Source organism: Aspergillus fischeri, genomic scaffold, assembly GCF_000149645.3.
Source record: "Aspergillus fischeri NRRL 181 1099437636264 genomic scaffold, whole genome shotgun sequence".
Taxonomy (NCBI): domain Eukaryota; kingdom Fungi; phylum Ascomycota; class Eurotiomycetes; order Eurotiales; family Aspergillaceae; genus Aspergillus; species Aspergillus fischeri.
Window position 1 is genome coordinate 1181718 of NW_001509762.1, and position 14982 is coordinate 1196699.

The window sequence follows — 14982 nt, forward strand, 5'->3', positions numbered from 1 at the left end:
CCTTCAACGGCAAGATGGAGTCAGCAATTGATATGTACTGGTTCCACAATGACACTCCTACTGTCGTGACTCAGATACTTCGCGACTTGGACAAGAAGAGGAAATTGGCTATTGTATTGGAACTGACTGAGCCTGCCTTTTTCCTTCCCGAGGCCACGGGCAACAGACCTGTTGTGCTTCGGGGCCGCTGCACGTTGATTGTCAAACGGCCGCTGAAAATCAAACAGGTCGTGGTGGCCCTGGATGGGTTTTCGTATATCAGATGGCCCAACCGTAAGAACTGGCATTAGCCACTCCCTTATACCCCATGCCGGCTGTGTTGACTAACATCAACTCTTGGGACAGGAGTTCGCGAAATGGGAAGCGTTGTCAATTGTGCTTTGACACTGTTTAATTCGAAGAAGGACTCAAAATCTCAGTTCCATTATCAGGCGAAAGAGCCCGAGAAACTCACCGCAGCTGTCACGGAAATTGAAGGGCCGAAGAAGAAGTTCAACATGCTCCACAACATTGTTGAGAAGCTCCGTCTGCGTTCCCCAAAAACCGTCCCAGATCTCAGCCCCGAATGCTTTGCGCCTGGAAAGTACTCTTATGATTTCGAAATGATACTGCATTCCGGTCTCCCCGAATCTACATTCGTTGAGGGAACGATAGTTCGCTATCATCTCAAAGCGAGCGTCAAGTGTCACTCCATGCTCCGGGGCATGTACAAATCGACTGAGGTCGACGCTGTTCGCTGCCCTACCGATGCGTACGTCGAAGACTCCGTGGGCGGCAATTGGGCTTTGCATGTTGACCGCGTTTTGCATGCGGACATTACCCTGCGGAGGAAAGGCATCGCTTTAGAAGATTGCCTTCCCGGCTCATTCAAGTACAAAGGATACAATGACACCAAGTTCCGCAAACTTCAGGTCTTTCTGGTTGAGGACGTCAGATATTTCATGCGGGACGGGACGCGGGCCGGTAAGGCTCCTTATAAAAAGTTACTGCTATATGAGACTTTGAATCACGGCCTCAGGCCGGATGTGCACTCGCAACAAGGAGGCGAAGTCTCTGAAGAGGAGCTCAACATCTTTGAAACAAAATCGACAAGATTCCCTATATCTTCTAACAACTGTGACACTCCTGACGGCGATGCCCCTCCTCCTACTGAAACGATTGGCTTCGACTTCGAGCTAAAGATGCCTAAGTGCAAATCGCACAGAGGTGCTCCAGAATTCAGATACATGCACTATGACACGAAACTTCGGAGTGTGGCGGTGTCACACTTCTTTGAGGTAAGACTACCCTGATCAAAACCATGCTTTCCACATCCTGCTTCACCTTAATGGCTGCCCTGCTTTCTATACTGTGGTGACAAACTGTTCCTTTTGGGTCAACAGGCCTGGTGTGAGCTGTTTTTAATCTGACTATTTGAATACAGTTTCAGGTGTATGTTTTTATCAATGGCAGGCCCGCTACAAAACCTTTTGAACGACTGGTCCCCTTGACGCTTCGCTCGTGTTACACTCATGAAGGCAACACAACCTTGCCTCTCTACTGCGAGGAGCGTTTGCCGGTTTACTCATTGCTTTCCCCGGATGCCCCAGCGTCGACTATTGATCATGATCTATGATCGTTGATATCTATTGACTTGGATCTTCTCCACTCGCCGCGCTGAGACTTGTCTCCCTTCACAGTTCACATGGTTGTCAGATCGGAATGCTCATAGTTTTGTATCTGCAGCGGGCTCTGAGCAACCTGTTCACTGCTGGACAAAGCGACAAATTGTGATCACTTTCCCGTCATTTCCGGCTAGCATGGCGTCGATCTGCCCCATGTTGAATTGCGAGTGTCCTGAAGCGTTGTGCAATCTGGACCTCGGAGACTAAACGAATTTCATTCTCATCTCAGATTCCTTTCTCGTCTGCATACTTGTGTTGCAGGGTGACCGGTTCACTCTTGCCTCAAGTCTGCCTCATGTATGGTTCATCTATGCCTCCTGTATGCCTTCAGAATCTCTGATCAAGTAAGTCAGTTTAACGAATGGAACGATGAATTATCGGAATTAATAATGACCGTAAGGATCTCCAATACCAAGAACGGGACAAGCTTACCGAGGAATTGAGTTTGTGCAACCAAGCTCGGAAATCATGGTTCATCAATAGTTCTTTGCACGGTTGTGGGTACTTAGGGCTAGCGTGTGGTGGGTATCAATTACATCACTTTCTCCTCCGTTTCTGAATCCGAGCCAAACACACTTCCTCTTCTCTGGAGAATTAGGTGCCAATCCTCGAAAAAGACATCATCAATACATCATGAGCGGTATTATCCAAACCGCACCTGCACTACAAACTCAATTCTGCTCAGGCTCACTTCGAGTGCTGAGCAGAAGCATTTGAGTAGAGTATGCGAGCGATTCATGATCTGCTTCAGCTCTCGTGTACTCACAAGCTGATATTCATGACAGACAAAAGTGCCAAAGATGAGATCAACAGAGGCGAGGGTGAAATCGAGCAGGAAGAGAATGAAAGATTGACCAATTACTTCTCTTTTGAAGACTGACCCACAACCATGGATAAAGAATCCATGCAGATCTTGGGTAGCCTATGGCCCTACTTTTCAACTACCGCATGGGGAAACTCAGTATCGAACTGTATGGACTTACTCACTTTCACTAAGCGAACGATGCCCACTCTGACTTCATAGTTCTTGTCCATATGCCAGGTGACTATTTCTATGGGTCTGCCTCGCGCAGGGACTCAAAAATGTTTACACGAATTCAACTCACACTGTCTTCGAGTCGAATGATTACCGATTCGTCACCATGGCGCCGCCCACTTTTGCTGGTATGTCCGGACGGAAACTGTCCTGGACTGTGTCAACCATTGCGACCATGGGATTCTTATTGTTCGGATACGATCGTAAGTAACGCGGGCTGATTGATTGATCCGTGCTAACAGAGACAATGGCAGAGGGTGTGATGTCTGGTATCATCTCCGACCCGGCATTTAACAATGTCTTTACAGCAACCAAAGACGACAACACCATGCAAGCGACCGTGACAGCTGTTTATGAAGTCGGTTAGTACTGGTCTGCGCCGCTATGTACCGCGGAGCCTAACCCAGTTCACCACCGATAGGTTGTCTATTCGGCGCTATCTTCGCCTTGATCTTCGGCGAGATCCTCGGACGCCGGAAAATGGTCATCTGCGGCGCATCGGTGATGATCGTTGGTGTGATTATCCAAGTCACATCATTCACGGGCTCACTTCCTCTGTTCCAGTTCATCTTCGGCCGTGTCATCACGGGAGTCGGCAATGGAATGAATACGTCGACCATCCCGACGTATCAAGCCGAATGCTCCAAAACGAGCAATCGAGGTCTGCTGATCTGCATCGAGGGAGGCATTATTGCTATTGGAACCATGATCGCCTACTGGATCGACTTTGGCGCACACTACGGGCCACCGGACCTTGTCTGGCGGTTCCCGATCGCCTTCCAGATTGTTTTTGGCATCGTGATTATCGTGGGCATGCTGTATCTCCCCGAGTCGCCACGGTACTTGATTGCGCAGGATCGTATCGCGGACGGCGAGAAGGTCCTGGCCGCGCTTGCAGGTACGGAGATAAGCGATCGTCATACACAGCTGGAAAAGCAGTTGATTGTAGACTCAGTCCGAGCGTACGCTCCCCTACTTTGCACATCACATTTTCATAGCTGACGTGCGCCCCAGTGCCGGTGCCCAAAAGGCCAGTTTCAGAGACCTCTTCACCGGAGGACCATCGCAGCACTTCCGCCGGATGATTGTTGGCTCGTCCTCGCAGGTTTTCCAGCAAATCTCCGGTTGTAATGCAGTCATCTACTACCTGCCGGTCCTCCTGGAAGACTCAATCGGCCAATCGCACGACTTCGCTCTGCTCATCGGCGGCGTCAACATGATCTGCTACGCGATTTTCGCCACATTCTCCTGGTTCTTCATCGAAAAGATCGGCCGGCGCAAGCTCTTCCTTGGAGGGAGTTTCGGCCAGTGCGCTGCGATGATCATCGTCTTCGCGTGCCTGATCCCTGGCGACGCGCAGACAGCCAAGGGCGCAGTCTTCGGTCTCTTCCTGTACATGTGGTACGTCACCGACCCCAGCTCCTTTCCCCGCCCTGAAACTTCCCAACTTTGTACTAATTCCACATCAAGTTTCTTCGGCGCGACCTGGCTCCCCCTCCCCTGGCTCTACCCAGCCGAACTCTCCCCTCTCAGAACCCGCGCAAAGGCAAACGCCATCTCAACCTGCAACAACTGGCTCTTCAACTTCACCGTCGTCATGATCACCCCCGTGATGATCGAGCACATCGGCTGGGGCACGTACCTCTTCTTCGCGGCCTGGAACGCCGTTTTTATTCCGGTCATCTGGTTCTTCTACCCCGAAACCGCAGGCCGGAGTCTCGAAGAAATCGATCTGATTTTCGCCAAGGGCTATGTGGAGAAAATGAACTACGTGCGTGCCGCGAGGGAGCTGCCGCGGCTTTCGGACGAGGAGATCGAGGCCAAGGCGGCGGAGTATGGGATCCTGAACGATAACGAGAAGACTGAGGAGAGAGTTATGGAGAGGGATCCGGCGGCGACGGCGGAGTTTTCGTCTTTCCAGCCTACTCAGCTATAAACCGGCTGGTCTGGTTGGGGCTTTTTTCTTTGAATGACACGGTTAATCATTTATAGTTGATGAATTTGGCGTCCTGTCACTTTTGAGGCGATTTGAGGTGTACTAACAGCATGTCTTGAGCATCTGATGTCAGTGCTGAGAATGAAGGTATCGAAACCATAGAGCTCAGCCTCCTGTCAGATAGAGAGCTAGTCATGACAAAAGAAATTTCCTTGCTGTTGGGATCTTCATGTTCGAGCAGCTTGCTGCTACTCTAAAAGAACGTAGCCTATATGGGTCTCGACTGCTAATTGTGCTAGTCTGCTCGCTGCAGTGTCAGTAATTTTGTCATTAGGGGGCTTAGACAATAATATAAATTTTCAAATTGAATCTTTGCCTGACGCTTGAGTAATACCATCGCGGTCACGCTCATGCTATGCTATTGTCATGCCATCATCATCCATCACTAACTTTAAAGTCGAGAATAACAAAGATCAGACGCAGAGTCGACCTTGTAGTCATTTCTCAAGGCGGGTGTGGAAGCTTACCCCTACACCCAGCCCGCATATTGGTCGAGCATCTCGTTCTTGACTCCCTCTGATCCATGGCGGACGCCAAGAAGCCTGACTTTCCCAATTTTGCCATTGAAATCGTCCTCCACTTTGCTCTCCCAAGTCTCAAAGAAGGCATTCATTCTGCTGATCACATCGGGACTGTCTTGGATGAGGAGCGCAATGGCGTCGTAGCCCCCTGCTCCTGGAACCACACCGCCGATGACACCTTCCAGCTCGGACAGAGCGTCAAGTAGTTCTGTTTGGACGCGCGGCTCGATTGGGACATCAGACTTTTGAGTCATGGTACGGATATGGTTACGCGAGCGCTGAATGTAGGTGCGGACATTTTCAAAGTCACTGAGGGTATGCTCGTCCGGGCTCTGTGCCAAGCGTCTGAGTTCCAGGCGAAGTCTTTCGTTGTTCGATTGCAGAGCACCCCAGAGCATATCGGCCTCCTTCTGATTCTGTTTACGCCACTCCAAAACCTTCCTCACCATGGAAGGAGTCTGCGAGCCGCATTCGACGTCACAAAGGACCATTTGCATTCCCCGGGGGAGCTTCATGCCGAAATCCAGACACTCGGTGTCCCAAGGATGCTGGGGGTCGGCGTCTTCCACGATCCGAAACAAGCGCTCTTCGAAGCCTGGAGAACCAGCGTCGCCGACTGATTCGAGGATCGAGGGGGAGAAGCGTCTGTAAAGACAGGAGCCGTAAATGGCAGCTGCAACATCGAAGCCGGACCCGACTTTACCTTGCGCAGCGCAGTGGGCCGCCTGGGCCAGATTGTGAAGCTTATCGCGGCCTGGGCCGAGGTCGTCGGGCTGCATAGTACGGTGGATGACGAGAGACGACACCAAGGCAGTGACCAAGGCGGCTGAAGAGCCCAGGCCCGTCTTGTGTGCCTCCTGAAGGCGAACACCAAAGTCCACGAATCTGCTTGACGACCGGAGTCCCGAAGCCTTGGAGAAGGCCGTCTCGGAATAGTAATCGTTGTCGGCGAGGATAGTAATCGATAATGACCCGAAATCCTTAGAGTCCGCCACATAGCTGATGTAGGTCAAGGCGAAGTTCAAAGAGGTCTCGACAAATGGGTTGCGTGGCCTGGATGGGTCAGGTTTTGAGCATTTGGTGGTACTATAATATTGTTGCTTACCCATCATTTCTCTGTTTCACTAGGACTCCTCCACCGTCCTCGCATCCTTGTATGCTATACTCCCATACCGCATCCACGAACTGTGGGGAGTGCACGACGATCGTGTCTTCGTCTTCCTTGTCTCCATGAACATTGCCTTCCGCCTGAGGCGCGTCCGACTGGCCCTGCGCGGATCCTGAGGCGGCCTCCCGCCGATGGTTCCTTCTCAATTGCTGGACAATGACATGGATTCTGGCGTCGAGGGCGAACACAGTCCCAGTGTAGCTGCGGTCCAGGACCAGATAACCCCCAGTGAGGAGGACCTTGCCCGGCGCGGACAAGGCCGTTACCGCTGGGGGAAGAGGGGACATGGTGAAAATCAGAAGCTCGGCGTCAGAGTCGGAGAGTCGATGAGGGAGTTAGATCGAGATGTTAAAGTCGGTGGTCCGGTATCAGAGGTTTAATGGGAGCTAAAGGAACGTGGCGTCAGCATTTCTGCAAGCAAGCCAATTGTCTCCGCACACATGTACGAGACACTATCAAATCGGACATACGTGTCTGACAGAAAGTTTTGTGCAGTGTGTAACCAAAAAATGAGTTGACACTTCAATCAAGCGCTCCAAATCGAGGGGCAGATCTCAGTAGCCCCGCCTGACTACTTTGGGGCCTAGACGAAGAAAAGAACTTCAACAATGTTCATAGGACAAGTCAGTGAAATTGGACATGACAATGAAGTATATGGCCTGTTCCTGAGGTTTTGGATTAAGTGGATATTCTTTGCGATATGCATCATGCTTATCAATGCCTGCCGTCGTCCCAATGTTTTGCTGCTTCTATGCGGAGTTAATCGGCCGTGGCTAGTGTTTTGCTGTGGCTAATTGTGGCTGATGGTACAGACAGTATTAGACCACGCGAATGGATAAGGTCAGGACTCGGAGAGTTTAATTACATGCAGAAGGTACGTTATATACAGTCTAGATCATCAAGTATGCGTCAAACAGTTTTAGTCCTTTCCAAGGCCACGCCGGTTTCCAAGCATTTAACCACCGACGCCTTCGTACAACAATGGATTTAAGAAGCTGTCCAGCAAGAAAACAAGGCTTGACGTCATAAAGAGAAGGGACTGCTCGTTGTGAGGCCGTCGCTCACCACAGAGGCAGCGTAACTTTATTGTTGTAGTCGATATTGTCTAGTCTGGATTCGACGCGCTCACGGCATGTGCCGAAAATGCGGTCCCAAAGGCGTGTCTGCTTGCCATAGTTGTAACTACTCTTCCACCCATAGCGGTGGTGAAGATCGTGATCCTCGATAACCAGTTCCGCATTGACGAGCCTCAGAAGCCAAGTCAGCGTCGATGGTGTGAATGTGTGAAGACGGACCCCGCTGTGCCCGGCAAGCTCTGAAAATACCACATACTGGTGGCAAAACCACCACTCATAGAAGCCCATAGGGAGGCCCATGAGCTTGAGGCTGAAATAGGTCATTATAGGAATGCCCGCAATGTCGAAGAACTCCTGCTCACTATCCGCATAAAGCGTCAAAAGCGGATTCGGGTGCTTGGTGAGGTGATGAGTGCGGTGGTATTTCCAGAGGCTGCCGACATCGTGCATGAGACGGTGGTACCAATAGAACCAAAAGTCCAGAACGATGCCATAAAGACCAATCTCAAGTGGTAGCCAAAGCCAGTTGATAGAAGAAGGTGGTAGGTTGGTCCGGTAGCTCAGGAAGACTGTGAATATCGGACGAAAGGTTGATGTCGAAAGTAGCGACTGAACGACTTTAACGACACCAACATCAGGTACACCGTCTCGCTCATGCTTGTCGCCGTCGAAAAACCCAAGTCTGTGGCCGAGGCGGCGGAGGATATGCAACTCATGAATGGCAATCGCCTTGAACGCCGTGCTGTAGAAAATAAAAGCGGCGACTGGGGTTATGTTGCGACCTGTATAGGCGACATAGGCCCAGTGAATGGCAAATGGTATTAAGGCGTGGACGAGGACCCAGCGGTTGGTTTGCCATTCCGTCATGAAAGGCACCTTGTCGTCTTTGGCGTGTACCGGAACGTCTTGGTCGAGGGCAGTAGGATGTATGCCAAGCAACTCATAGAACCAATGGAACACAGTCCACTGCTCCTTATCAGTCCGCCATGTAGACTTCATCGAGTCCTTGGGATTGCGCATTGCGGTTGCCATGTTGGCCTCTCGATTACAGTCCCTCTATTATCTGCTTGCAAATGGTACTCCATCCAAGAGGGAAGGGGTTGGCCGGGGAATGGCCTCTATTTTATGTTTCAGCTCCTGTGGCGTCACGGTTTGAAGTCCAGAAGATCAATGTGGATGCCTTCGGCATGTGAATTAGTAGATCTGTTCATGTGGGGTTTCTGGGAAACCCCGTATAAGAAACCAGCACCGCGGCTCTACTAATGACGGTCGTGCAGATCCTCGCATCCTCAACGAACAGGGGCTGGAGCTCGCAACCTTTGGCTTTTTGGGATCATTGGAGCCTTGCCGAACCACACGCGACATGCGCATGATGTCGATTTAGACTTGTTCTTAGTGTTCATTGGGAGGCACTCTTCCCCGCACTAAGACTCTAAGAGACCTCGGGCCTTTAGACAAGAGTTGTTAATGGATCTCATGTCCGAAACGTTTCTACTCTCGACACGATCAGTAGGTATTCTCTCTCTTCTACATGACACTTGCCATCGGGTCTTGATCTCACCATTATTATTGCATTCAAATTGCGGGTTCAAGGGCTACAAATACAGTTTGCCCCGTATGCAGATCCATAGACATCGGCGTTATACCATCATGAAGTCGTTCTCGGCTAAAGTACCCCATTCCCGGAAAAACTGCCTGCCGGTCCGTGGTAATCAGATGTACCCCGGTTAAGACTCAAGTTTGGGATCCCCCCATCGCGTTGCATGCCTAATTGGGACTGGTTCCTCTCAACTTACATGATCTTGGTCATGATGTAGCTACATTTCGATAAGATATCTATGTTCTCTTCTAGACTAGCAGTTGCACATGAACGAGGAGCTGGACAATTCGATCTTCCTTTGTTGCAACTCATTCCCGGGCGAGTCACTGGCAAGCAGTTTGCTGTTGCCTTGCGACTGGTGTGGCGCTGGCATTGTTCACTTGAGAGACCACCGCTTCTCCATCTGAAGTGGCTTTTCACAAGCACAAACTCTGCTACATGAAGTCAATTGAACTATTATGCTGCGTGGGAAAGATAACGAATACGATGGCATCTGTCTTCGCTTATACCGTCGATGGACAACAGGCTCTGGCAGACCTGATCTGTCAGGCGCATCATACGATTGAGAACCAGCCTGTCGTGCAAGTTGTAGTATATCGGAAATTTTGGATGCAAAGAACATATATGCAAAGGTTGGATTCTACATAAGTAGTCCAAACAACCAAACAAGCAATGGCATCGAAAAAGACTGAGGCAAGCATGATTCTACCTCATGGATGCCACTGCGCGAATGTCATGCATAGCACTGCAGTGAAACACCGGGTCAAAAGTTTCCAGGCACGCTCGGACTCTAGAACTCCCGTGTACGTCAAGATTGTAAAACGACCTACGGACACAGTGGCAGCGATGAAAAAGTTGTTGGTCTGAACAAAGTACGACACTGACTGCCTCAGGCCAGAACCGGACACAACTCTGGGTTCCGTTCGATCCGCCCAGTCTACTCCGTACTCCGTAGTCTCTTTGATGCTGGCCCAATCTTGTGTTGCTTTTCTTTGTATTTCACTGCTACGCCACCTTGAGTTGTATTACCATATACCATATATTCCATATATTCCATATAAGAATACTGACCTTCTAAAGACTATAAGCCTGCTTAACAGGCACAGATCTGTCATTTTCTTGAAGGAATTGGATGACCTTGGACTGTCGTTTATCGGCGCTCGGCACTATGGCATCCCGGACGGAGCCAACAAAGCGCGTCAAGAAAATAAGCCGGAATGACGGGTGAGTCACGGCTGCTGCGCCCCTGTCAAAACAGCCAGACAGTTCCGGCAATCCACCAAAGAATCAGGGACGGGTGAAAAATACCTCCTGCTTTTCCCTCCAGCCCCAGCGGGAATTCACTCTCTCGGTTCTTCGATTGGACAATGGGTCCCTTGACCCGGGAACGAGGGCCACCACCTGATCATCTCATCGTAGAAAAGTTCAAACCTTAGGCAACGATTTTGGATAGTTTCTCGAAGGCTTCCTCCGCTGACGTTTACTGTATTCCGACGTGCATTTTCCCCTTTGTCGTTTCGAGAATCTGATATCAGGACGCGATCTGCCAGGTGTCATCATCAATTTTTTCCCCCTATCTCCCACCACCACATTCTTTCATACTATTTGAACAGGGCAATTCTTTCTCTAATTGCCTGCCATCAAAAGGTCCTATCTAAGCCTTGTGGAATCCTTTCGGGACTTGTGGACAAGTGGACACTGAGCACTGGACTCTTTGCCCCATAAAGAGCATTTCTTCCCCGAACAGTTTAGTCCCTCTGGATCTGCACTAATCCCTTTGTGGCTTAGTCACTGATACAGATCATTTTCGTCTTTTCTCAAATATTGCTTCGTTTCCTCTGGGGATCAGGTTCTTACATCTTTCACCATTAATCGACTATTACCTCTCTTCGCCGTTTGAGGTCCTCTCACCTTTATTACGCGCGTTCTTTTGGCGGCCTCAAGTCGTCAAATGAACCTGCATCATTTCTACTATTTTGATTGCAAGGTATGCTGGATTTGATTCGGTACCTGGCGGGAAAAAAGAAAAATTACTTGAGACAGTGTGACTAATCAATATACAGCATCACCTCTTCCCTCTGAAGAGGTCTCCCGCAAGATAAATGGTGTTCAAGCCGTTCACTCACCTCGCGCGTCAGAGTTTCACCAAAGCCTTCACCCATGGCTATGCTCAGTCGGTAGTTGCCGCGTCGCAGTCGTCGTACGCGTCGTCGGCAACTTTCAATCAACTTGCCAGTCAACCCGCCAAATTCACTCGGACAAGTCAATTACAAAATGTTTTCCAGCCATCAAGTTCCTCGGGTGCTGGTGCCAAGGCCAGTCAGGGTGGTTCTGGGTCCGGAGACTTTGGGTTAGCGGCATACTATGCGGCGTGGCAGCACGCTCAGCAGACTGGTGATGACAGTGACTGGAAACAGTTTCAATTCAAGAGACGAATTGGCTGGAAGCCGACTGGGGATGAAGAATCAGCAAAGGTGAAGGCGGGGGAGAAGGCTACGGACTCTCAACCCGGTTTGCACGACTCACCACGCGTCAGCAAGGCTTCAGCCAATGCCGAAATCAGCGCTCAAGTCGAGGAGGCTGTAGCACGAGAAATCCAGATTCAGGAGGAACAGGCGCAGGCTGAGGAGGCATCGGAAGCAAAGGATGAGGGTACTGAGGCATTCCCTGATCTACCACCGGAGGTGGCCGCCGTCTCCGATGCGACCGCTGAGCAGTCTCGAATCGTTTCCGATCAGATTGTCCAATTAGCCTCGGGCAAAAAGTACGCTGAGATCCCTGCGGCTTTCGAGTTGCTTCTAAGAGATGGCCTCACTCCGACCGTTGGTGCCTACAATGCCTTGTTGGAATCTGCCGTCCGCCTTCACACCGACGTTTCACATGCCATCCCCAAAGCACTCGATGTCTACTCAGACATGCTTCGTCGCAGGGTAATTCCCGATGAAGACACCTATCGCACACTGGTCGAGCTTTTTGTGACCCGCTCTCATGAGACGATCAAGGCCAAGGAGTCTTTGGAGCAGGAGCGACTCCGCTATGGAGGCATGGAAGAGCCTGGCAAGTTTATGCTGCACTCTAGTCAGCTGGAGCGCGATTTGCTTGCTGAGGACCACTCTCTCGCTATTGCTGTCAAATTGTTCAACACCGCAACTACTCGTCACTCCGATCTCGTCTTCTCTCTCGATATGTACCGCTATCTTATCACAGCATGTGCGAAAGAAGGCCAAGTTGAGGATATGATCCGTATCTATGCCCACATGGAGTCGCATAAGGTGACGCCACATGCATCTATCTTTCCATCAATGATCGATGCCTTTGCGTCTACTGGCGATCTGACCAGTGCTGTGGAGTGCTACAACGAATACAAGGATCTCGCAATTTCTGACGATAATGGCACGTTCAGCATTGTTCAGCGTTTGGACGGTCAAGTGTACGCTGCTGTGGTCAGGGCTTATCTTTCAGCCGGAAAGGAAGAGAATGCCTTGCGATTCCTTGGGCGCATCCGTGCTTCGTTTGATGAAGTCGCTGAAAACCGTGAAGCTCGCCAGGAGGCCGTTGAGTCCGTAATTGTTCAGGATGGCCTTGTGCAGTACTTTCTTAAGTCAGGTGAACATGCAAAGGCATTGGAGCACGCCAAGGAGCAGCTACGCGGTGGTGCTTTGGATCATGCCATGGCCCGCATTTGCGTCACTGCGGCGGATGCCGGTGATCTCAACACCGCCTCCGAAGCGTACGGGCGTCTCCCCTCAGACCCGACTGTGCGTCAGGGCCCCGCCATTGCGATGCTGGCGTTGCGTGTGCGGCAAGGCAATGTGTCAGAGGCTCGACCCCTGTGGCTGATGCTAAGTACCGTGGGTCAGGCAACTCCGGATATGGTTCAGCCGACGGTTATGTACGCAGTTGCCTTGGTCAAGAGTGGCCAGGTCGACGAAGCCCTTCTTGAAGCCCGCAATATGTTCGCCCGGATTCGCAACTCCTCTGCCAACAACGCCGCCGTACTGAATTCCATCCGTGAACAAATTAATGAAAGCCTTCACCTTATCGGCCGTGTCCTCATGCAGACTGCTGCTGTTATCTCTCCACAGGCTGCGATGAACCTCATTTGGTCCATGACTGAGAATGGTGGTCTCGTCTCTCCCCTTGCTGAACATGCTGTTGCCAGCCTTGGACCTTTGGGTATCTCTCAGCTTGCTGCTCCCGATCTGGCGCTCGCCCTCCAGGTTCAAGCTGGTATGCTTCTCAACAACAACTCCATGACCTTTGATGTCGCTCATCCCATTCGCTTCGCCCACATGCTTGACATCGCTCTAGCCACGAGATTCCCATTGGATGCTCAAACTACTGCCCTGGTCGATCAAGCCGTCGCCAAGCTGTTCAACAGCCGGCCTGATATGGTGAAGAGATGGCAGGACCATCTCAGCATGGCGTCCTCTCCGTCGTCTTTCCTTTCCGGTCGTCACTCTCCTGTTTCGGAAGTTTCGTCTATGACGCCCGCGTCTAGCGATGACTCTTTCGATCCGTATGCATATGCTACCGACTTCCGTGGATCTTCTATTATTGCCGAGGAGTTGGAGAATACAAGCGGTCGCGCAGAGTCTCATCTGAATGAGGCTTTGACTCGGCTTCGGAACATGCGTCGCCTTGGTCGCCATCCTCGCTATATCACCTATGCCAAGCTCATTAATGCGGCTACGAAGGCCGGCCGTGCCGACCTAGTGCAGGAGATTCTGAGCATGGCCCGTCGTGATGTTCCTCTGCTGCCTCAGTACCATGCTGTCAAGTATGGCTGGATTTCCATCCTCGACGCCATGGTTGCCTCCTGTTTGACTCTCGGAGACCGCAGCCTCGCTGCCAAGTACCACAACGAGCTCCTGGAGCTGGGTTCGGCGCCATCAGCGAATACATTTGGCCTCTACATCACTACCCTCAAGGAATCCACCAAGACCTTTGATGAAGCAACCGAGGCTCTGAAGATCTTCCACCGTGCTATTGCCGAAGGGGTTGAGCCGACGTCATTTTTGTATAATGCGCTTATTGGCAAACTTGGTAAGGCGCGCCGAATCGACGACTGCCTTCTGTATTTCGCCGAGATGCGTGCCAACGGCATCCGCCCCACCAGTGTCACGTACGGAACGATCGTCAATGCTCTCTGCCGTGTCAGTGATGAGCGTTTTGCCGAAGAGATGTTCGAGGAGATGGAGTCGATGCCCAACTACAAGCCGCGACCCGCTCCTTACAACTCTATGATCCAGTACTTCCTCAATACCAAGCGCGACCGCAGCAAGGTGCTGGCCTACTACCAGCGCATGCAAAGTCGCAACATCCAGCCCACCATGCACACATACAAACTGCTCATTGACGCCTTTGCGTCCCTGGAGCCCGTGGACATGCCTGCTGCTGAGAAGGTGCTGGAAACTATCAAGGCCTCCGGACAACAGCCCGAAGCCGTACACTATGCATCCCTTATCCATGCCAAGGGATGCGTGATGCACGATCTTGATGCTGCCTTGGATGTTTTCCAGTCTGTTGTATCAAACCGCAAGGTGCGCCTACAGCCATGCCTCTACCAGGCTCTGCTGGAGGCCATGGTGGCCAATCATCAGGTTGCTCAAACCGAAGCCATAGTCAAGGACATGGCCGATCGCCGTGTGGAGATGACTGCCTACATTGCTAACACTCTTATTCACGGGTGGGCCGCTGAAGGCAACGTCGCCAAGGCCAAGGCGGTCTATGACAGCGTTGGCATCGACAAACGGGAGCCCAGCACCTATGAGGCGATGACTCGTGCATTTTTGGCATCTGAAGACCGCGAGGGAGCCTCTCGTGTTGTCCAGGAGATGCTGTCTCGTGGCTATCCTACTGCTGTGGCCAGCAAGATCCTTGACCTGGTCGGAGGTGGTGCGCCGGTTGCTGCCATCTAA

At 51.3% G+C, this 14982-nt stretch overlaps 5 protein-coding genes across 5 annotated transcripts, besides 1 other annotated feature; 3 read left to right on the top strand and 2 right to left on the bottom strand.

Moving 5' to 3' along the window:
• Positions 1 to 14: 14 nt before the first annotated feature.
• NFIA_076510 (uncharacterized protein) lies at positions 15 to 1615 on the top strand (the record flags this gene model as incomplete). Its single annotated transcript, XM_001259617.1, has 3 exons — positions 15 to 273; positions 346 to 1277; positions 1424 to 1615. 3 exons carry the CDS (start codon positions 15 to 17, stop codon positions 1613 to 1615), a joined length of 1383 nt encoding a protein of 460 aa, XP_001259618.1.
• A 1191-nt stretch (positions 1616 to 2806) lies between these two features.
• Positions 2807 to 4636, top strand: NFIA_076520 (putative MFS monosaccharide transporter; the record flags this gene model as incomplete). The annotated part of the gene is made up of 5 exons (XM_001259618.1): positions 2807 to 2903; positions 2955 to 3062; positions 3122 to 3662; positions 3715 to 4101; positions 4171 to 4636. 5 exons carry the CDS (start codon positions 2807 to 2809, stop codon positions 4634 to 4636), a joined length of 1599 nt encoding a protein of 532 aa, XP_001259619.1.
• A 529-nt stretch (positions 4637 to 5165) lies between these two features.
• erg8 (phosphomevalonate kinase) lies at positions 5166 to 6672 on the bottom strand (the record flags this gene model as incomplete). The annotated part of the gene is made up of 2 exons (XM_001259619.1): positions 5166 to 6270; positions 6323 to 6672. The coding sequence occupies 2 exons, from the start codon at positions 6670 to 6672 to the stop codon at positions 5166 to 5168; spliced, it is 1455 nt and encodes a 484-aa protein (XP_001259620.1).
• A 774-nt stretch (positions 6673 to 7446) lies between these two features.
• On the bottom strand, positions 7447 to 8493 carry NFIA_076540 (sterol desaturase family protein; the record flags this gene model as incomplete). Its single annotated transcript, XM_001259620.1, has 1 exon — positions 7447 to 8493. The coding sequence occupies one exon, from the start codon at positions 8491 to 8493 to the stop codon at positions 7447 to 7449; it is 1047 nt and encodes a 348-aa protein (XP_001259621.1).
• Positions 8494 to 10091: 1598 nt separating this feature from the next.
• Positions 10092 to 10120: a microsatellite.
• Positions 10121 to 11163: 1043 nt separating this feature from the next.
• Positions 11164 to 14982, top strand: NFIA_076550 (pentatricopeptide repeat protein; the record flags this gene model as incomplete). Its single annotated transcript, XM_001259621.1, has 1 exon — positions 11164 to 14982. One exon carries the CDS (start codon positions 11164 to 11166, stop codon positions 14980 to 14982), a length of 3819 nt encoding a protein of 1272 aa, XP_001259622.1.